This window comes from Spea bombifrons, chromosome 3 (assembly GCF_027358695.1).
Source record: "Spea bombifrons isolate aSpeBom1 chromosome 3, aSpeBom1.2.pri, whole genome shotgun sequence".
NCBI lineage: Eukaryota > Metazoa > Chordata > Amphibia > Anura > Pelobatidae > Spea > Spea bombifrons.
In genome coordinates this window covers 44,040,800-44,064,976 of record NC_071089.1, presented here as the reverse complement: position 1 = coordinate 44,064,976, position 24,177 = coordinate 44,040,800, and the positions used below count along the sequence as shown (strand labels likewise).

Sequence of the window (24,177 nt, the reverse complement as noted above, 5' to 3'; positions counted from 1 at the left end):
TTGCATACAATCTTGCACAGCAATAAACTATGCATTTTATTCACTAATGAATACACTTTTAATATGCGTGCCAAATGACCTACAACACATGGGTCATGTAATAAAGAGAACAAATGAACACAATGCAGTTTTAACCTGCCATTATTTGTAATTACACACGTTCATTTGTTCTAACCGTTATATGTGAGTCTATATTAGTCTACAGTTTCCATGTCGTGGTCCACTTCTGGTTTTAGTGATTCTTGCCTTGGGGGTTGTACTGATTTGACATCTGGGCAGCTGGTACCTTGCTCTGGATGTGCTCCTTGATCCACTAGAGGTGGGAAATTGCTGGCTTCATACTGCAGACATTCCAAACCACTATCTTTAGGTTTCTCTTCTAAATGATGGGCCACCATAAAAGCTGTTTCTAGATCATTTATGATCTTTTCATCTATAACTGAAAGCTCAGTGCTACTTGTCTGAGCCTGGTTAGTGGAATCAATCTCTTCAACATCTTCATCCTCGTCATCTCCCTCTTTGTCAGATGTTTTTGCATCTTTAATTCTTTTGTACAGTTCAATTCTCTCCTCTTGCAAAGCCCTGCAAAGTTTCTCCAGCCTCTCAATTTTCAGAACAAAGCATTCATATTCTTTGGCTTTCATAGACTTCTGCAATACGAAACACATGTTAGTAGGTGGGTAACAGAAAGGGGCAGAAATTATTGACAAATTATAGCATTAAATTATTCTGAACAGATGTATACAATGATTAAAGGTAAATAAAAAAAAAACACCATTGGGGAATGCCAAAAATCATCAGTGGTAAAGCTAAATTTAAGCATGGTGTCACAAAAAGGGCATACAATAGATGATTGTTGATGTTTTTTCTTAAAAATCACTATATTGTGCACGTATTCTCAGCCACCCTGATCTAGAGTTAATCTTAACCGGTTCTTAAATTTGCATATTACTAATTGTGTTTGCCATAGTCATTATGGCTCCAAAAAGGCCTTATGTATCAGTGTCTGTGTGTTGATGCACAGGGCAGTATCCACTGATCCGTTTGAATACAAGAAACAAATGGTATTAAATATATTAATTTTGTTTGACCATCTTTGTACCTACCATGTAAGAAAAAGATGGCTCTGTTTTTAAGTTTATGTGCAGTCTCTGTATTCCCACAGAATTATCTCCTGTAACCAAATTGAGTCTAAAGGTATCATGACTTTTTAAAAGTAGTTTGTTTTACTTAAAATGTAATTTTCTTCTGTCAATGACATAATAATCCTTTCCCTTTTTTATTGAATACCTTTGCCTGAAATTTGTTGGTATCATATAAACAAAGCATTACAATATTACTGGGTTACATAGTTGCCAACATTTAATTAAAAAATTACAGCGCAACTATCAAATACAGTATCTCACAAAAGTGAGTACACCCCTCACATTTTTGTAAATATTTTATTATATCTTTTCATGTGACAACGCTGAAGAAATTACACTCTGCTACAATGTAGAGTAGTAAGTGTACAGCCTGTATAACAGTGTAAATTTGCTCTCCCCTCAAATATAACCCAACACCATTAATGTCTAAACCTTGGCAACAAAAGTGAGTACACTTTGGAAATGTCCAAATGGGGCCCAAAGTGTCAATATTTTGTGTGGCCACCATTATTTTTCAGCACTGTCTTAACCCTCTAGGACATGAAGTTCACCAGAGCTTCACAGGTTGCTACTGGAGTCCTCTTCCACTCCTCCATGACGACGTCATGGAGCTGGTGGATGTAAGAGACCTTGCACTCCCCCACCTTCTGTTTGAGGATGTCCCACATCAGCTTCTTTAGCAAGGCAGTGGTCGTATAGGAGGTGTGTTTGGGGTCATTATCATGTTGGAATACTGCCCTGCTGCCCAGTCTCTGAAGGGAGGGGATCATGCTCTGCTTCAATATGTCACAGTACATGTTGGCATTCATGGTTCCCTCAATGAACTATAGCCCCACTCATGCAGGCCCAGACCATGACACTCCCACCACCATGCTTCACTGTAGGCAAGACACACTTGTCTTTCTACTCCTCACCTGGTTGCTGCCACACACGAGTGACGGCATTTGAAACAAATAAGTCATCGGACCACAGGACATGGTTCCAGTAATCCATGTCCTTAGTCTGCTTGTCTTCAGATAACTGTTTGCAGGCTTTCTTGTGCATCATCTTTAGAAGAGGCTTCCTTTTGGGACGACAGTCATGGAGAACAATTTGTTGCAGTGTGCGGCATAGGGTCTGAGCACTGACAGGCTGACCCTCCACCCGTTCAACCTCTGCAGCAATTTTGGCAGCCGTCATATGTCTATTTCCCAAAGACAACCTCTGGATATGACGCTGAGCACATGCACTCAACTTCTTTGGTCGACCATGGCGAGGCCTGTTCTGAGTGGAACCTGTCCTGTGAAACCGCCGTATGGTCTTGCCCACCGTGTTGCAGCTCAGTTTCAGGGTCTTGGCAATCTTCTCATAGCCTAGGCCATCTTTATGTAGAGCAACAATTCTTTTTTTCAGATCCTCAGAGAGTTCTTTGTCATGAGATGCCATGTTGAACTTCCAGTGACCAGTATGAGAGCGTGTGAGAGCGATAACACTAAATTTAACACACCTGCTCCCCATTCACACCTGAGACCTTGTAACACTAATGAGTTACATGACACCGTGGAGCAGAAATGGCTAATTGGGCCCAATTTGGACATTTCTACTTAGAGGTATACTCCCTTTTTTTGCCAAGGTTTTGTCATTAATGGCTGTGTGTTGAGTTATATTTGACAGGACAGCAAATTTACCCTTATTTCTACAGGCTGTACACTCACTACTTTACATTGTAGCAGAGTGTCATTTCTTCAGTGTTGTCACATGAAAAGATATAATAAAATATTTACAAAAATGTGAGATACTGTACTTACATGAGAATTTACCACACCGACTGCCCTAAAGACCCACCCAATCTGCATAACCGACATAATCTGCATGATTAACTCCACCTGGTTATTATGGTGCAGAAAGTTCACAAACTGACTTGCCACTGTACCCACAAGACTTGTAATTGCACCATTGCCATGAACCCATTAAGGGGCAGACCAAGGCCTATTGATTTTCCTAGGTCAGCTGTCTTGCTTTACATACACACTAAATATAGATACATGCCCAATACCTATATTAACAAATGACAAAATATTAAAAATAGTTTTTGATAAGTAAATAACTAGTTTATATAATTATAATATAATAGGTAAAATATTACAATAAGTAACTTAAATAAATAAAATAACACCGTTATGCAGCTGCATTGTCAACTTACAGACACAGATGAACTACAGATACTACTACAAAGTATTGTCTAAGGCACCTGACATTTTTTATATATATTTTTTTTTAAAATGGTTACAGGTCCTCTTAGGGACCTCTTGAACATGTTATTAATGCCAGTGATGTCACAATCACATCACTTAGGTTACTTTATTGTTTTTTTTAAATTATTATTTATTGTATAATTTTAATGATTTTTTTTGTATTTTTTTTTTAAATGACTAACCGTTTTTTTCTCCCTCCGTTTCTTTTTTCAGCATGTGAGGAGAGTGAGAAACATGGTTTCTCACTCTCCTCTCCGCGATCCCCCTGCACGGATCACACTGTGATCTCTATGCAAGTCCCCACAGACTTGCATAGAGATCACAGCGTCTGTGCCTCGTTGGAGGACAGGATATCCCCTGCCGGGAAGGGAATGCCTGATCACGCGATCTGCATTTAAAAATGTAATAGCTTTCCGGCTTTCATGCCGGAAGCTGTTACATCATATCGGACAGCAGAAAGCCGGCGATGCTGGCTTCTGCTGTCTGGGGGCAGTCCAGGCTGTCAAACAATGGTACGTCCATAGGGCATTCTTGAGATGTGTTTTTTTGGACGTACCGGTACGTCCATAGGGCACTTGCAATAACATCCCTGTACATTAACCCCTTAATGACAAAGCCCGTACATGTACCGGCTCAAAATGCATTGTTTTCAATGGGTTTAGGGACCGCCCATTGTCCTTAAGGGGTTAATATACCCAAATGCATGTCCATACTAACATATCCAGTCACACTAACACACCCAGAAAAACACGTGTCGACAATAACAAACCGAGACACACACTATCATACCCAGACATGCATTCAAACACACAGCAAACAGGTGTTCAGGTGACCAGGTTCTGTCCAAACCTAAGGGGTGAGCAGCTCCTCCTACTACACAGGTGCCTCATTAATGGTGTACAGAGAAGGCTTTAAATAGCTTGGGTTAACATCCAAAGCAGTCCCACTAATTCAGCTCCTAGGTGAGCAATATAGTCATAGAAACATAGATGTGACGTGTCAAACCTGGGATACTTTGATGTGGTGGCGGTGGGCTAAGCAATATAAAGCCATAGTGTGACAGAATCCCCAATATTTATGCCTTAGATAGGTGTTTGGTTTTTTTTACGATATTCGCTTGGCTGAGCTTTTGCTTTGTTTTGAACACTCACGCCACTCACTTAACCTGGCTCAGCCTATTCTTCAATGTAGCCCCACTATAACTGCTGAATCAATAAAATATTCCTGAATTCTACTACGTTTTAGTGGCCTTTGTTTTTGTGGTGCCCCAAGCAAGAATATTCTTTTGCACCCCCTCCATTCTTTTACATAGATGGTGATATTTTTAAAGCCCAGCAGGGTGGAGCAGTAAAGAAGCTGTACAGGGCAGGGTACAGAGGATTTTGTTATGCAGGTACACAGGAAATAACTGCTCTGCCCTCTAGTGTCTACAGCTTATTTGCTGCTACTTTGCTCTTCTATCTGCACTCCCTGGTTATAGACTTTTAACACTATATGCCAACACACACACTTAGTCTAACACCATACACTGACACACTGTTCGTGGACATTCAACCCACTCTAATACTTAACCCCACACACACTCACTCTGATGCCATACACTACACACCACAGTGTACACTAACACTTGACAATTGTAAATTGACACACACACTCTTGCATTGAACACTAACATACATACACTCATTGTAGCACCATGCACTGGCACTTCCCTCACACACTATATTCAAATTGTCTAACACTGTACACTTAATTTGCTAAGTCGCCCACACACACACTTACTGTAACCCTGTACATTGACCCCCACAGTCACACACACTCATTTTAACCAAGTATAGGCACAGACATGGTTCATGGCAGACATTTTCACAGTTGCTGGACACTAAAACAGACGAATGCTCAGCACTCCAAGTGTTATTAAGGGTCTTGGTGGAGCCTGGCTCGTGCACCTGTGAATCTTAGGTGCTACTCACCACTGCTACTATAGTTGCTGGACACTAGCATATTTTAGATAAAAGAAAAGAAAAATAGGGCCCCTGGGTTAAAGGTCTGTGTGTCATTTATTCTATTCCCTTTAGCGTCAAACTACCAATGGTAATGGATAGACAGTCGCAAGGCAGAATTCGAACTGGATTAATTAGGGTTTTTATGCCTTCTTTTGGATCAAGAACATAGGTCTTTTTTGAACCTTATGAACTATGTAACTATGTAATACACACATACACTGCCCTAAAACACTCCTGCCCATAACACCCATATGCACTGCCCTTAAAAACGTCTGGGCATAGAAACGTACATACATGTGCACTTCAAAATATGAATACACTCTCCCTCTTTCTCATTACCCCTCCCCGTTTTCTTTATCTCTCTCCTTTCTCTATTTGTCCCTATCTCACACCTCCCCCTTTATCCCCATCTGCTCACTGTGTGCGCAGCTTCCATGCAGACCGTCAGCCAATGATGTCATTTTGCACTGGTCAGCATCAATAGCTGGCACACAGAGTTAGGGAGCACTCAAGCAGAGGTCTGAAGAAACAGACCTTGTGCTCCCTTAAAGGTCTGTGTTCACCCGAATAGGCCCTACACCCACAACTACCAATTTCCCCTGACGTCTCTCAGACACTGATGTACCGAGAGAACCTTCCAAATCCCAAATCTGAGACTGTCGGGATAGTTGGCAATTATAGTATTTTAAAGACCTGGCTAAAATAACAGAAGAGGTCATGCTGGGGGTTTGAAATAGCAAAATTAGTTATGCACCTTGACAATATATGAATTAAAGTATTTTCTTACCTCTTCAATCATGTCCAGTAGAGCTTTATTGCAGTTTTCAAATCGAGTTTTCCAGGTGTTTGTGTCCTTTTCTAATTTCTTCATTTTCTTTGTCATCTAACAAATATATAATATAAGATCAGAGAGCACATACTCATAAGCACAAACAACTAGCTGCTGTTAAAATAAAATTGTCTTTCAAAGCATTGACTGATAGAATTCAAATTTTTCAAACTGTTGAAATAATAATTACATTTTGACAAAAGTAATTAGGTTTTATGTCAGCTATTCAAAGGAAGCATTTATTAATATATACTGTAAGTGTTTTACAAGTATGTCAAGTACTTAAGAATCATTTAATTTATTTTACAACCAAAGTAATACCTGCTAAAATCTAAAGCCGAGAGTCTGGTTTTTCAAATTATACATTTTTGCTCACTCAATTATGATAACCCATCACAATGTTTTTTATTTTCCATGCATTGCGGTGTTTTGCTTTTAAAATTCTTTCAAGGAATCTGAATTATTGTTTTATTAATTTATTTTAAACATACTTTCAAGGAAGCTGATGTATTGTTTTATTAATTTTGTAAACAAATTTAAAAAAGATTTTGGCTTATTCTGTGAACCTGTTTGGTTTACATACAGTTTGTTTAATTATTAAAAGATTTGTTGCAAAACTTCCCAAAGTGTTCTTAAGTATCAGTTGACTAAACCATGATTGAGGGGCCAGTATGGGCCAGTCCAAAAGACAACCCCAATTGTGAAGGCTTGAATGCATGAGGGTTATATATAATGTGACCTTGTGCGGCTCTGGAAAAAGGTAAGGGGGTGATTGAGAGAGTGATTGTGTGTTAGCATGGGTCTGTATGATTGTGTGTATGCTCATGATATATTGTAATAAGTAATATTATAACTATTATTACGGTTGAAATAATGGTCGCTCCACCATTCAGCTAAATGCTGGGCAGGAGATATGTTATATACTTTCCTCCAGTCAGATCCAGTGCTGACCCAGTAAATGCAGGTGGAGGTCTGTTTAGACCCCCATGCTCATGTGTGGAAAGTACACCTATTGGAAAGTCAGACCATGGTGAAGGACAGCCGCTGAAGCAGGACTGCATCTACTGTGTCAGATAAGAGGTTTTTTTTGCTTTGGTAGAATGCAGATTAAAATACTCACAGAGTTCTTTATTTTGTATACAATATGTCCCTTTAATGTTGTTTTTCATTCTCTACTTATAATGTAAGCTGTTCAAGGCAGGCTATACATATTATACTATACATATTATAGTAATGCGTTTTGATATGTCTACCAAAGAACTTATGTTTTAGACTTTTATTATGCACATCTATGACCCACTTTCTGGACTCCGCACGTTATAAAACAAACTCCCAAAAGTGCACTACAACTTCTGAATCTGTTTTTTTTTCTATAATTGCATTGATATAATTATTGTACCCCCATATGGTAACATGTCTCCTTATTTTCTCTAGCATGTAGAATGTGTATGATGTGCATATTCTACCTATAAGAGGCAGTTTGAGTACATTCAAATACTGCCAAACTATTTTTTTATGTTTTTGTGTTGTAACCTTTACTTAGTATAGAACATAATAGAATATGCAACCACTCTACTTCCAAATAAATGCTTGTAACATAAAGTAAGTATCTGTACCATATACAAAGTGCTACAGGCAACGGATGAAACAAATAACATACTTCAAATTTCAGCAAAGTACAAAGCGAGGGTCGTAATTTAAAATGCTCTTTTGTTCAAGACACTGTATGATTTTAAGATGCCAGAGAATATGGTGTAGTCTCTTATTTAAATGAACATCCAAAATGGTTATTTGTGTGTTTGTCACTAAACAAATGTCCAGTAGTTTACATTTTTTTAGAAATAAAGGCTACTACCAAAGACGTGTAAACACTTAATTAATAAATTGTAATCAGACACTTACCTTTTCCATTTCCTTTTTAAAAGTACTGAACACCTCATTGCTTTTAGTTAAAGAATTTTGAAACTCATCAAACCTCTCAGAATAAAGGGCTATCTGCAAAAAGATGGTTAAATGGACAAAGATAAGAAAGCTATGAACACGTAAAAATATTGACCATGATAACCCAGGAATGCCAACCTGTGAATGACAAGGAATATTTTTCATGGTATGTGTGGTTCCTAGTTTGGACCCATCTCCATGATCATAATACTTGGTTGTGTTGATCCTGGATGTACGATAATGTATCATTTTAGAGGCTAGAGACTAGATGTAACAGATGTTAAGTAACTTTTAGATGAATAACTGTCCAGTTTCCAGATGTGCATTCTTCCTTGATCCCAGTCCTAGATCACTTTATAGTCTTACTTTTGTCCAATGAGTTATACTGTACATAAGAGCACTATTTTGTAAAGTAATGTGTGGACACAAATAGCTTGAGCCTTATTGCTATTAACTACTGTTAAAGTTCTTCTGCTTCAGAACATATACAGATGTTTATGTAGTAATGCATATTTGTTGATCATGGACCTAGTTTTACCTGAGTTTTTAGCATAGTCTCCTGATCCTTCAGCATTTTAGACTGCAACTTCCACTCTGCAGCCTGGGTCAGCAGCTAAACAAATAAACAAATAATAAAACAAACCTATAAAATACTAGTGAAAATTGAATATGGTTAAATAATAAAACAAATTGCTCCAAAAGAAGTGACATTGGTTTACCTTTTTTAAATGTAGTTTTTTTAACTTAGACAATACAGAAACATTTTGATATTTTTATTGTTGCTATGGCAACAAAGTGCTTACAATTTTTTTTAAACTTCATTTTGTGAGCCACACCATGATAGAAACAACCTCCATTTATATTAATTAGTTAATATGGTGAAAGCGGATTATTATATTTAATTATTATTTAGATGGGTTTTTTTTATTCATATAATTAATGAATACACTGACACCAAAATATCCATATTACACCTATGGAAACTATGAAGTAATTTATATTATTTGTATTTTCTTCTTTTTGGGATCCCGAGTTTTTTCATTCTTTCTATATTTCTTTTTTCTCTTTTTTCAATGTATTTTTTGTTGATGGATACATAAGATGAACTCATTGGGTTTGTTCCTCACTTATTTATTAAAATAATATATTTGATACTCAAATTAATATATTAAAATTATTTACATGGTGTACAGTCCTGCTTCTATTTTTTTTCTTCAACATTTTATATTTGGTTGTTACAGTGTTAGTTCCAGATCAGGGTGTAAGGTGGGCAAAGTGTAGCATGAGCTGAGCTTGGGAGCCAATAGCCGCATACCAAAAGATGACTATTACTTCCGAGAAATAAGAAGCAAATAGATCAATTTAAGGAGTGCTTGTGGAAACGGTTAAGTATTTATTCTAGGAAAATGTAAAGGTTCAAATAATAAATAAGACATGTCAGATTTTTCCCTACCAAAGCATTTTATGTAAAACATTGTCAAACATTAATAATAGCTCAAGATTGTTAGCTTGGAAGCAGGGCCCTCTCTACCTAATGTATAGGTTTGTCTTTGATTTAAAATTAACTAATATGAATATCTGTTCAAGGAAAAACTGAAAAAGCGTAACATATAATCATTTTCAAAACATGATAGGAGAACAAGTGTAAAGTGGTAGGGTGTTTACCAGTTCTGATTATTGCCATCTTTATTCTTTTATATTTGTTATGGGAGCAATTGCGCAAAAAGGGAAATGTTATCCAAAGGATAATATAATTCAGGGACACTACAGTATGTAAAATCCAGTTAGTGCTCACTTTTTTAAACAAAAGGTGACAGGTCATGTTATTCTGTCACTCAGCATAGTTAAGGTTCTTACCTACACTGTGATCAATCCATATTGATGAGCACACATACTTCTCTAGCTGGGTTTTAGGGAAAGCCACTGATGTCCTTCAGCTGCAACAGTTGTCCCTAATTGGAGTTGGCCTCGGCATATGCTAACAAATTGAATGCCCGCTGGCTAAGACTACCTAGCATTGACATCCTCTTGTTATATAGGCCTGGCTATAGGTGCCCACTCAGTACATTGAGAAGGAGCTCTAGTGTGAGTTCCCAGAAATGTGTCTCCTGCAAACTCTTTGATGATATAAGCTCCTTACTGTACCACATTTAGTGATCCTACGACTGTGGAAGTCTGTAGTGTATAAGTCTGAGAAGACAACCCCTTAATGCCTTGGATGTAATTTAACTCCAGTTTTGTTTGCCTGAGAAAAACATCTGAGCACATGATGTAGCCAACCAGTGAGAAAATACTACCTAGACATCTGAATATATTTTCTTCTTTATGTCTATTATACTTACATGCTTTACACAAAAAAAAAATTGTTCCATGTGTTGCTGTCTTCAAGGAAGTTATGAGAAAGCGGGATTTCATATGTGTATTTATTTTTTTCCACATATTTTTGTTTTGCTATGCTTTTAGAAAATATTTTCCACTTTTAGCATGACAATTAATTAAAATGTTAGGTGAGCAAAAAACTACTGCATAATGGCCCAGCCAACAGCAGCCATTGTTTAGTCAAATCTTCCTTGGTTTCCTTATCGCTTGATTGTTTTTGGCTTGTACAGCTAAAAATTCTCAGTGTTCGTTAATTTGTTGATGCAACAACACAAAACAGTTTAGGATGTGGGGGGTTGAGTTTTTTTTTATACAATCTTTTTTGAAAAAAAATTGATGTTGCACATCTATTTCCAAAAGATTACTGTTTCTATATAAACCAGCAGATGTCGCCAGAATACCTACTCTAAATTATCCATTATTCCACATTGACAAGGTTTTAAGATAGCAGGTAATCCTTTGAACACCATGGAATAGATGTACCTATAAAGGATTCTAACATGGTTGCCATATTTTGAGGGAATACCAGTCTTTTGCTTCAATAAAGTTATTATTAGACTTTTGCACAGCAAGCAAAATTGTTTAGGACAAAATTCTCATTTCAGCTCAGTTTTTCCATCTGAAGGTTTAGGAAGACTCGATTTTGCGCTACGGGCCCAGCAACAGCAGCTGCACACCAAATGATATATACATGCAGCAGCACGCCGTGGGCTGAATTTCTTCAAAATTGGACGATTTCGGTGAACGGATCAAAAATTTTCAAAAATTAAAAAGAATTGATCCCTCGCAGTAAGGTAGGAGATTGAGGAGGAGCAGCAGCAGTAGAGGGCATGGCCTAGACAGACACTGGCAGATAGACATGTACAGCCCTTTGGTGCAGAACTGAATTTTTACACTATTCGATAAATTTTTATAATTGGCCACCTTAGAGTAAGTAAGGAGACAGAGGAGCAGCAGCAGTAGGATACTGGGCCTGGAAAGGCACTGGCAGGTACACATCCAGGAACTCGATATAGGACTGAAATTCCACAACATACATACAATTTAAAGAATTGACCACCCCAAAGTAGGGAAGGAGACAGGAGCAGCAGCAACAGGGCACTGTGCCTGGGCAGGCACTGCAGATAGAGGTCATGCAGCCCTTGGTGCAGGGTTGAATTGTCAAACTATGCAAACAAATATAAGAATTGATTCCCCAGTGTAAGGAAAAAAGCAGGAGTAGCAGCAGCAGTAGGCCACTGGACCTGACCGGGCACTGGCAGACAGACACAGACAGCCCATTGGTGCAGGACTGAATTTCCCAAATATATGAAAAATTTAAATCATTCACCACCCCAGAGTAAGGAAGGAGATATAAATCAGTAGTTCACTGGGCCTTGGCAGGCACTCGCAGGGAGACACATCCAGCCACTTTGTATAGGACAGGATTTCCACAATATACAAGACATTGAAATAATTGATTCCCTAGAGCAAGGAAGGAGACAGAGGAGGAACAGCAGCAGTATGGCAATGGGCCTGGGCAGGCACTGGCACTGGCAGACTGACACTTGCAGCCCCTTGGTGCAGGACTGAATTTCCACAATATACCAAAAAAATTACAATTGTGTAAGGAAGGGGACAGGAGCAGCAGCAGTAAAGCATTTGGACAGGGCAGGCACTGGCAGACACATCCTACCACTCTGTACATGACTGAAGAAAGCCATCTGCTGAACCAGGTGTGGGAAGAGCTGTGTTCTGTGAACGTTGAGTATGTTGCTTGTCACAGAAAAAAACTATGTTGCTTGGGAAACTGGTTGGTAGGCATGAAAGCAACTGCTGGGCAACTAAGGAGAGGCTTGGCCAGAATACAGGTTTCTCATTCCAATAACGGAGATTATTGAGGAAGTGGCGGTTCCTTTGACCATTTCAGAGATGCCAGTCTGACTTTGGGAGCTTGGGTAGTATCCACCAAAGTTTCAAGGGTCTCTGCCCAAATACCTGATGTTCCCGTAGATCTAGTTCTGCTGTTCTGCTTGGGTGAAGGGGATTAAGAATTGAACATGTGGGTGGTGCTACTTCCACTGCTATTTGGATATTCCTTTTCCTGCATCTCTCCGCTTAGCATGCCCTTTTCGTGGTGCAACTCACGCACCCTAAGTACAAGCACGTCCCTCCAAGTTTTAAAATTATTTTGAGGGTCAACTTGCCCTTAACCCTTGGGTCACAGAGGGTGGCCAACATGTACTCCGGGGTGTCCATAATGGCTTGCGACCTGTCATCTCCTCTATTAGCGTTCCGATCAGAGTTTCAACCTCCATGTGTAATCTGTCCCCCATAAAGACTTACCGTATTTGCTCGATTATAAGACACCCTGATTATAAGACGACCCCCCCAAATCTTAATATTAATTTAGGAAAAAACAGAAAAAGCCTGAATATAAGACGACCCTATAGGAAAAAAGTTTTACCAGTAAATGTTAATTCATTTAAACTATTTTTTTAATAAAAGCTATGATTGAGAAAAAAATATTTTGGTTTTATTTCCTTCTATTTTCCAACCTGCCCCCCAGTTATGCACATCTGCCCCAGAAATGCCTTATACCCCCTATATGCCACTGTGCCCCATGATATGCCTTTTAACCCTCTAAATGCCACTGTGCCCCATGATATGCCTTTTAACCCTATATGCCACTGTGCCCCATGATATGCCTTTTAACCCTATATGCCACTCTGGCACTTAGAGGGTTAAAAGGCATATTATGGGGAAGAGTGGCGTATAGAGGGTTAAAAAGGCATTTCTGGAGGCAGAGTGGCATTAAGGGGGTTAAAAGGCATTTCACAGAGCACCCTGCCTCCAGAAATGCCTTATGCCCCCCATTTAACCCGGCTGTCAGAGATCAGAGTTCCCCGCGCCGGCGCCGCACCGGTGCGGGGAACTCTGATCTTTGACAGTCGGGGAATGTCTGCGGGATGCACGCAGACAACCCCCGCTGCTAGCCACGCCTCCTTCCGGCTGCAGCGTGAGTCTACACGCTGCCCCAGCTACATGACAGCTGCACACCAGGGACTCTGAAGTACCGGTAAGTGGGGCGGGGGGGTTGAGACAGGAGGATCCAGATCCCCTGCAGCTGCGGGGGATCTGGATCTTAGTCGTCTCATAGTCAGACTTTGAGGTCTGATTATAAGACGACCCCGATTATAAGACGAGGGGTATTTTTCAGAGCATCTGAAAAAAACCTCGTCTTATAATCGAGCAAATACGGTAATTTTATTCCCAGAAGTCATGCATTTTTGTTTACGGTACATCAGTAGAGGGATACCCTTGCCCAAAGTGGCAGTTCTCTGGCTTAAATTCTCTGTCACATCCCTAAATGGCTTCAGGCCTGCCACCACCTGCCCCATTAAAGCCCATTCTCCTCTGCCCAATAGGTTGGACACCCCAATGTTCTGCTCAGAATGACGAGCTTCCTGCTGCTCTACGATCCACTCCATCATACCCAGGGTGGAGTTCCAACATGTGACTATGTCCTGATATAGACAGTGCTGGGTGGACCTTCCTCAGCTGCTGACTTGTTTCAAGGCTGTGCCTAGCTTACACTGCCTGTCAATTGGAATAGCTGCCCTTACCACCAGGTGTAGTATATGTGCAGGGCAACACAAACCCACAAACTCCTCATCTCTAACTGCTTTCAAAATATGAGCTGATGTGTGCTGCTCGACCATAACCTCAGCACGGAGTAGAAAAGATCTACAACCCTACTACCCTTCTGCCCAGTTCCGCCCCTCCTGTCAGCTTCAGTGGAGAAATTACTGGAAGATGTGTCACTTGACTCCTCCAAGTTTGGCTCATAATCTAAATCTAGGTCATAAGGTTTTCTACTAGGGCACAAGGCAGAGTAAGGTCCACTCCTGCCGCAAGAGTAGACCTTCCCACTTCTTCCTCACTTTCTTCTGGGCTAAAAATAGATCATCAATGGGTCATCTGACTGTGGATGCCTATGTGTGCTCTGATCCACCACAGCAAGTGCCGCCATATTGCCTTGAGTTCAAATGAGGGCAATATGATCTGTCTTGCGATGATGTCCTCTCCCCTGATTGGATGATCGGGGAGAGGATGCTGCCAAAAGTGCCGCCATATTGCCTCGAGGGCAAAGTGACGGCGCTTTCGGTGACATCCTGTCCCCTAATTGGTAGATCAGGGAGAGGACATCACTGAACGGCCCGCATATCATCCCGAATTCAAGTGAGGGCAAAATGATGACACTTTCAGTGACATCCTCTCGGTCTACTATTACTTGGTTGTGAGGGTTCTTCACTCTGCTTTTCACTGACTCAATGTTCCCTGAACTCACAACTAAGATTATTCACTGATATTCTTATTTACACGGACAGGACAACTCTTCACAAGCGTTTCAGCCCACAGGGTATAATGTTTTAAATGCAAAATAAGAAACCCAGGTAAAACATTATTTTCATTACTTCCCAGTATATGCCAAATTAAATAACACAAGTAATGAAAATAAATATGGTTTTCTAAAAAACCCCAAACCATAAATGTGTCAAATATATTTGGCTATACATACATCAAGATTCTACAAGAATTTAGAAGAAAATATATTGAAAAGGTAGAAACATAAGATGGGTGTTATCATTTTTGCAAAGAAACACAATTAAGGCATAAAATACTGTTAATATGACCCACTGTATACTTCTGGGTTATAGCTCCAATGACCCCATCATCATTTTGGCTTATGATAGTTGTAGTGTCCAAGAGCACACACACCCAATAGGATAGCAGGAATTGTGCTGACAAGCTGATCTAATCGATTAGCTCTGTATAGTACTAATCTGCATATATAAGGTGGATATAGAGGCAAAAAGGTAATCATTGTTAACCTAAAATTGCACATGTCTACCCAGAATCCCTTGCAGTAGTGGCAGTGCTACAAGATTTCTGTGGGAACAGCAAGTCTCTGGGTCTGTCTGGTGGTTGCAGAGTAGTGTTTAATAATGCCTCTGCTACCCTATTTTTTTCTTGTTTTATTCATTGACATCTAATGTTTTCATCAATGATGCATCTCAATTTTTGCTTTAATATTTACATCAGGGATTTTGGGGATCTAGGATAGATCTTATAGGCACCTATTTCACATCCTGTACTAAAAATGGTTGATTTTAGCTATTTTCACTTTACACCCTACCTTGTAACACATGTTGGAGCATATAATATGCACAGAAGGGATTTTTGGGACTTTTATTTACACACCCCTTATAGAATTAAATTCACTGCAAACACTTACAAACTCCTTTTCTCTATTGTGTTTTTCCTCTGCTTGTTTCATCTGTTCCTGGGCCTGCTCGAATCTTGCATCCACCAGCTTCTGCTGAAGTTCTTTCTGTTTAAAGACTTTTTCCAGGTTCTACAAAACATAATGTATCTGTCAGTTATAAACCACAGGGGCATGTAAAGGGTTGATTAATTTCAGCTTTCTGGATCAGAGGGTTTTTCTTCTGCTGGAAGCAGATGACCTCTGAGGTCCCAAAAGCTTATGTGACGCTATAACATTTCAATGTTGAATACTTTTTATTGATATAGATAAACACGCTCAAGCAAAATGATATGTAATTGTGTGTATAGTGGAGATTAAATTTTTCAGTGGACATATACATTGTTAAACATATTGGAAACAAGCTATTAGTCTATTACTATAATGCTTAGTTTTATGACCTAGCTCAATAAAAGTGTCCAGGCTACGCACTCCCCTCCCATGTGACACTAAATGGAACAGTCTCCTAGAGACAGAAAAGATCCTTAAAGAAAAACTTTTATCTTCCTATTGTTTTTTTGTATGTCTTCTTTTATTATTATGTTTGCATAAGCACGGTGACTATTTTTATTTAGATTAAATATAGTAGTTCAGAGGGTTACGGAGCCTCCTCAGCATTTACAAAACCCTAAATTAAACTTAGTGGCGGCAGTAACATTTTGAGGTCGTGGGAATAGATTTGGGTTAAGGTGTAGTTGCCTTGGGGCTGTGAATTGTTTCACGGCCACGTTCCCCTAACATCACGGTAGAGGTAGAGTGGCCTGCAGTATCTGTCACAATCACTTATAATGAAAGAACACTACCATGGTGATTTGGAACATTATTTATTATATTTGTTTACAGTTTATAATTGCGTGCCTGTAAGATAATAAATCTGAATGTAGGTATGTGAATGATAAGTAATACCTGTGTATTGTTATTTATTTACATTTATGTAAATGTTTTTGTATCTGCTGTATAGAAAGACAGCTCACACAATGCTATCACAGCTGTTCTTACCTCTTCTCGGACTTCATATTGGCCAACAATACTATTTAATTTTTCTGCTAGCTCTGTGTTCTCCAGACATAGCTTGTTATTTCTCTCTTTCTGTTGCTCAATCTGGCTCTGGATGTCTGTTAATGTTGACTGGAAATGGTTTGTGATGTCTTTCCGTTTTTCTTCATCCTCTCGGACACGTTGAATGGTCTCCTCCTATTTACAAATTATAGAAATATCATCTTATTATAGTAATTTATACATGCCAGCCACTGTTAAATGTGTTTATATTCTTGGAATTTATTTATTTCTACACATGGAAATAGTGCCACATATGGCTTAATTCACCATTTCTGTTCCAATTTATCATGCTGTTATATGAGCTACCTCCTTTGACTAGTAAATTTTTTTTAGTAATTTCTTTAATATTAAATCAGTCAAGATTATGGAATAAATATGGCATTTTATCTGCAAAACATAATTTTTCATTACAACCAGTGACACAAAAATATTGAACCTAACAAACCTAATAAAAAAACATTCTTATTTATAGAAAACTGGACAATGTCAGTGGCGTCACTAGGGGGGTGTTAAATGTAATCATAAGCCTGGGAATGCCTTCTACACTACTGTGACATTTCATACCTGTAAAACTATTTTCAAAACCTTTGGCAGTTGGGACAATGTCATTCTGAAATGTCGAGTACAGCTGAACTTTACAGAAATTTACTGCCATAGGCGGAAGCTTCTTATCAGAAACTGACTGAAGATTAATACTGACATTGGCACTTTAAGGCCAGTGGCTGCTAAGTAATGTGCATGTGGCCACCTGCTGGATACAAGCAGCAGTAGACTATTAGATTGTGTTTATACATGTATCCATCCAGTGGCTGCACACACCAAATCAACTGCATTAATGGCAGTAAAGTTCAGTGTGTGCGTGCGCCCTTGCAGCTATGTGCACAGTGTGTTGTGGTCTGACGTTTTAGTGAGGAAGCAGAGGAATCTGTGCTTTTAATAATGCCTGCTCCCTGCACCTTGCTTCATTTGCTCCTTTGCTTGATCAGATTAGAAGATGCAAGAAGAGGTAGGCCATCTGAAGAACATATTCCCTTGCACCATGGCAGGCAAAGGTGTTGCAGGTGCTTGCAGATGTTGCAGAAATGCCTCCTAGAACTACTGTAGATTGTTGTCTACAAAATGGAAACCTTGGAGATTCACCCAATAAATTTATTCCTATTTTTATTTTTCTATTTTTTATTAGTTTGTTGTTCATGTAATACTGGATGTAATTTGTCTCCCTAGGGCAATATTACAGAGGTCAAGTAGTTTTGAAAAATCATCTAGGTCTAGAACACATACCTCAATTTGTTTTTAAATTTACATTTACAAACATAGCTAATAGCTTTCTTATTTTGTTGTTACCTTAAGTGTTTTGTTGTGTCTTTGCAGCTCCCGACAGAGACTTTCCAGTTTGCTACGAGCTAAGATGGCTTTGCTATGCTCACTTTGCAGATGGTCTTTCTCTTTTATTAGTTGGGCCTGACGCTTTTGCAGGAGTTTCATCTGCTTTTGTTCTGCACGATACTCTTCAAGCTAAAGGATTAGAGAAACAGGAGAAAAAGACAAACTATCAATGCACTTAATCTTGCTAACATGTAATCCACTGACCTAAAACACTAACCCTTTGGATCAATGCAAGATTAAGTACCTATTAGACTTTGATAAATGTAGGATACTATCCCTATTAGAGGTAATGTGTCATTCAAAATGTATTAAAGACAATTTTCTTATTTTCCCCATCTATATGATTTGCTTTTCAACTATATTAAACAGACAAGGTCACTTGTGGAAAAAAAACACACTTAAGGAAACTCATGAGCTCATCTCATAAACACAAACCCTAGTAAAACACATGCTGCACTGACCATTTCTGAATACTTCTTAGCAAAAGCTTCCAACTTCTCTTCCGTGGTGTTAAGCTTATCCAGGCTTTGCAGGAGCATTGTAGTCTCTTTTCCTAAAGCAACATATACATTTCCTTAATTTTTGGGAGGAGAATACATTATATATATATATATATATATATATACACAAACACAACGCTATGACATCAGAGTTCAAAGATACGTAAAGACAGGGATGGGTGGATTTCATGCAAAAATTGATGCAACTTCCATGCATCCTAAAATTTAATTCTCACAGTGATGCTAAAAACCTCTTACAGGTAAACATGTCTAATCTAGAATTAATTCAATGTGAGGTGCTTTTGTAGGGTTTCAAAATACATTATCACCTTTAGTACCCTTTCTCCTTTGGTGATCATTTAGAAGACTACAACATAACAAGTGGAAATACCAGTTCCCATTACTGTGTGGGGACAGGGAGCAGGAGATGTGTTTGCCTAAACACATCTGCAAACCAAGCTGTTGGGGGCGATAGAGCAAGAGGCAAATGCTTCTGTCTGGATTCTGCAGAATCACTCAATGCATTTGCATTTAATTATCATCTGCATTAAAGTGCATATGATAACTGGTCTATGTTTAAATAAATCAAGAAATAAAATCAATATAGTCAGAGTTCTCTACTAATACAACATTGTTTGTTCACGTACAAATAGAAAAAACATATTCTACACCGTATAACATGAATTTTCCAAGTTTGATATTTGTTTCCTTTTTTTTTTTCTTTAAAACATTTAATAACCATCCACAAAATGTGTAAGCATGATCAAGTATTAGTTTTGTAATACAATCACTTATTTTACTACATTGAGACATATTGAAGAGCACATATCTCTAATTATTTTTTCCTTAGAAGAAAAAGAAATGCAATAACCATACCATACCCATGGAAACTGAAAATTTGGATAATCTGTGATTTAAACATCCAGTTCATTTGCAAATCAAATAAGCAGACATTAAAATTAGGCACATCTGCTGCATTTGTGCTGAAAATGTTTACAACTTGAGTCTTTATTATGATGTAGAATTACCTTACACAATATACGCTTTTGAAGGAAGGCATTTTAAAATACACAAAAGACAAAATTGCTTTGACAATTAGTGAATATTTCTAGTGACAAACATATATTAAAATATGGTGGGAATGGTGGTGTAGCTCTATACCCTGATCACTTTACAGGGCTTTTCTCTGTTGCGAAGATTATTAGCTGGAATATTATCTATGGGATTCATTTTTGGGATTATGTTTGATTATTTTTTGGTTTACATTGGATTTTGCTCCATCAGTGAATTTAACTGATCTATTTATTGACTAAAATAAATGAATTGAATTGTGTGATTGATATACTTCACCATTAATATGTGTTTAGAGAGCACACGCTCTCCCCTGATTGGAGGAACAGCATTATTCTGGCCTCTGGCAGAGTGAAAAAAACAACTATATGAAAACTAAAATGTGGAGCTCTCTGCTTCTTTTGGGTCCCTCCTCCTATTCGGACATTAGTAACAAAATTGGCAAAGTTTGTTAAGATTAAAAATCTTATGAATCCGAAAGGACAAGTCTACAAAGCACTACTCTGAAGTCATAGATATGATCACAGCAGTATAGCATAGGAAGGAGTCGGCTCTAGACTGCGTAACTCTGAGACCCTGTGACTGGGACATAAAATCCAAAGTTCACAGGTATGTGCATAATGTGTAAAAAATCAATTAACAGTAGAATATAAATGCAGTAAACATAAAGTTTATAAAAATATGAGGGTCCTCAATATTTAACAGTGCACTAGTGTAGTATTTTATGCATCACAGATAAGTATTAAAAATTATTATTTTATGGTAAAACACTTTATTTTCAAAAGAAAAATTTAAGGCCAGTATAAAAGGGGTACAATATGGTACACAGCTATTAATCCATTTCATCTTAAATTGCATGTTACAGCAAGATTAACAGCACAGTGCATAGTAGTATTGACAATGCATATTTTATAGAAAGTATCAATGAAAGCCCATGGTATGGGCAGATGCAATTATGTTAGGGAAACCTAATTAATCATAATCCACAGCCACGGGCAACAGGGTTACTGGGTAGGTACCAAGGAAAGTTGGGGAGAGGGAAAAGAACACCGTAAAAGAATATTTGTAAATACTAAGAGGATTTGTTAATATAATTATGTTTGTTAATATAATCAACCACCTCCCCGTAACAGCGGACGGACCTACGGCCCCACCATAAACTCCAACCAGTTTAACCACTTATCTTGATACCTGCTGCTGCATCATTAGCCAAGAGGACCAGCTCCTCTAACTTGCCCTCCTGCTTAATTCTTAGGACACACTGTCTGAAAGAGGGAGGGGATGAGTCTCCCCAATGTAGTGGTATCAGGACTTTCCCTGCTGTCAAAAGGTGAGGGATTACAGACTTTTTATACTGTGAAATCGAGATGGTAGGAAGAGAAACTCTGGTGTGAATGGCAGTTTTGTTATCTGTGAACTTATATAGTAGTGAGCGGAATTGGGACCAAAAGGGGACTGTCTTAGGACAAAACCATCAAAGGTGTAGGAGCGTTCCTGGAGATGCCGCACATCTCCAACAGGAGTTTGATATATTTGTTTGATAAACATGAGTCACTGAGGGAGATCTATAACGATTAGCCAACAATTTGTATGACATCTCTTGACTCTATTACTGCTAGAACTATGTTGGGCATCGATGGATAGTTTTTCCCACTGCTGCAGGGTAAGTGAGATCTGCTTCTTCCATTTTTTTCATAAAGCTTGAGGGGATAGGGTATAAAGTCCTGAGAAGATGCTGGTAAAGAAACAATATGCCAGGAGATGGTGGTGAGGTAGCTACGCAGAGGTCCTCAAAGGTTTTCAGATCTCCAGCAGTCCACCAGGTGGAAATCAGCCAGAAGTGAGGCAGTTTTCTTAATCACATGTAGGGATGTATGGGTGGGTCCCATCAAGGTGTCTATTTTTCGTTATAGGGCTATGTTGAAAATACCACCCAATATGAGAATCGCCTCTTGGAAGTCCCTCAACTCATGTAAGATTTTCCTAACATGATGTTGTTGCTTGTTTGGAAGGTAGGTTGGAATTTTTTTATTTTTGATTAGTTATCAGTCCCTTAACCAACAGGTATTTACCCTCAGGGTCAGCAATTGTAGTCTGTTCCTAAAAAGGCAAGAACTTAGAGAAAAGAATGGCAGTGCCTTTGGATGGGGGTTATTACTAAAGTACCCTGCTAAGTGAGTTTAGGCATGGAAAGCACTTGCAAATGGGTCTCTTGGATAAAAGCTATGTCTATTTTACATCACTTCATATCCCTCAACAAGATAGAATGTTTCTCTGGGGGTATTCAAACCCTGTGTATTTATGGATAGGAGTTTGAGGTTGGTTGTGCTATATGTTTCAGGAGGCCCAGGGGGAGGTCACGGCTACCGAATGCCAGCAGACCGTAAAGCAGAGAGAAGAAGAAAAAAAGGGAAGGTGGGAGGATCAAGGAAAAGAGGTGTAGGAAAAAAAGGCCCAAGGCCAGAAGAACCAACAGCACCTGTCAATTCACAGGGGTGGGCCTTCCTGTGTAACATGAGAGGCCTAAACATGACTCTGCAAACCTAGGGCACTACACTAAGTACAAGGGTGAATGTCAACTCCAAGGGAGATGTGGGACTAACCTGCAACCATAAATAGATTAAAATGAACCACAAAAATAATATGCCGCTGCTTTTAGAATCATAATGAACAACATTTACAAAGATATATTCCAAATTGTCAGTATAGTTAATATCACATGGGACTTCAGAATTGAACAGCAAAATTTTATCTAAGAAAAAAGAAAACAGAAAAAAACCTTTGGAAAAGGGAAAGCTGAAGTCCCAAGGTTAGAAGAACCAACAGCGTCTGCTGATTCACAGGGAAGGAACCTCTCGCTATCTAAAATGTGGGAGGGTTGCCCTTGAAAATGCGCTGAACAAATTAAACTAAACCACAAAAATAATTGGTGTCTGCATGCTACCATTCATATAATCCTAATGAACAGCATTGTAAAGAGACAATCAAAATTAGCAGTATAGCTGATATATAACAACAGAATTACAGAATTAAACAGCAAATGTAACAAAAAAAATTGTTATTGGCAGAATGAGGCTAGGGATTATATACAGCTTCTTACATTTATGAGGGATATTGCTTCAAATATGTTGGAAAACCAATCAAGAGCTAGTTATAATTTCAGTGGTACTAACAGTGGTGACTTTTTCTGCAGCTAATCAGCACACGCTGCAAGCACATTAAGCAATCTTTTTTTATTACTCTACAGAGATAGGCAAAATGTCTATAACCAAACACTAGTGTTTCCCAAAAAGGCATGAGAGTCATTGGGGATGTACGAGGCAGTTACTGAAATGTCCATGACAAAGCCTGTTATTGCCTAGCCTGAGTTTTTGTATATACTGTTTGTTTTAGAATTAAATTTTATATTAAACATATTGAATTTTGCATTCATTTTGTGTAGTATCCAGAATTCAGTACTAAGGGGTTCTTTTGTTGTTCTTACTCACTTTCTGATGAAACAGTTAATGTACTACATTTCAAACTCTGCATTTCTTACCCAATCCTTTTAATATTTTCTTTTCTGGTTTCTGATCTTTGCTTGGAGGTGGCTCTTTTGATGTGGTGACCTCTACTGAAGAAGTTTGGTAACTACTGGCTTCTTCACTTTCTCCATTTTCCTGCAGTGACTCTTCTGTAACTGAAGATTCAGGATTGCTGGTACCTATAACTTCACTTGAGGTGTATGTGTGAATAATGTCTTCCAGCTGTTTGCTCAGCACTTCTGAAATGTCATGGCTGTTATCCAGTAGAGTATCTTCAGCTTTTGTACTAGGGATTGTTGGTGATCCATTATCTTGTACTGTGAGATCATTTTGGGATTGTGACTGTTCATCAATTTTAGGTTTATCACTATTTTCCATTTTGTGTCTAAGAAAAAGAGGAAAATGTTGTATTTAGTAGCTAATATAATACATATATTTTACAAAGCTAAAATTGATCAACTTAAAAGGGGTATATAATTGTTGTTTTACAACAAACAGGGGCCAAAAGGTACTTGCTTTCCTCATGAAATTTACCATACCTCCCAAGTGTCTCTCTCTTAGAACCTAATTCCACTGGCCTTTTTTTACCTTCTTAATGCCTCTATTGTATATGTTAGAGCTTAATAAATAAATAATAATAATAGAAACATTTATTATTTAAATGGTGTAAAGAAAATACATATATTCACACAATATACATAAAGATCTAGGTAAATGTCTGCCACCTAGCAGTGACTAGCAGTGATTTACCCATAGCAGCAATACCAGGACCATTTGATGTGTAATTATAATGAAGAA

At 38.5% G+C, this 24,177-nt stretch overlaps 1 protein-coding gene across 1 annotated transcript; it reads right to left on the bottom strand.

Moving 5' to 3' along the window:
• Positions 1–23,765, bottom strand: TXLNB (taxilin beta). The gene is made up of 9 exons (XM_053461033.1): positions 23,394–23,765; positions 18,746–18,837; positions 18,243–18,413; positions 16,839–17,033; positions 15,813–15,932; positions 8,694–8,768; positions 8,117–8,209; positions 6,173–6,268; positions 1–650 (listed from the first exon to the last, which is right to left on the bottom strand). Exons 1-9 carry the CDS (start codon positions 23,755–23,757, stop codon positions 195–197), a joined length of 1,662 nt encoding a protein of 553 aa, XP_053317008.1. The 5' UTR covers positions 23,758–23,765; the 3' UTR covers positions 1–194.
• Positions 23,766–24,177: the final 412 nt, after the last annotated feature.

What these genes read in the sequence shown, in the direction of transcription:
- TXLNB (XM_053461033.1), bottom strand. Translation starts at nt 23,757, where the DNA reads ATGGAAAATAGTGATAAACCTAAAATTGATGAACAGTCACAATCCCAA. An exon ending in GAAAATATTAAAAGGATTGG is followed by an intron (nt 18,838 to 23,393) that starts GTAAGAAATGCA and finishes ATGTTGCTTTAG; the next exon opens with GAAAAGAGACTACAATGCTC. An exon ending in ACAATAGAGAAAAGGAGTTT is followed by an intron (nt 8,769 to 15,812) that starts GTAAGTGTTTGC and finishes TTATTTGTTTAG; the next exon opens with CTGCTGACCCAGGCTGCAGA.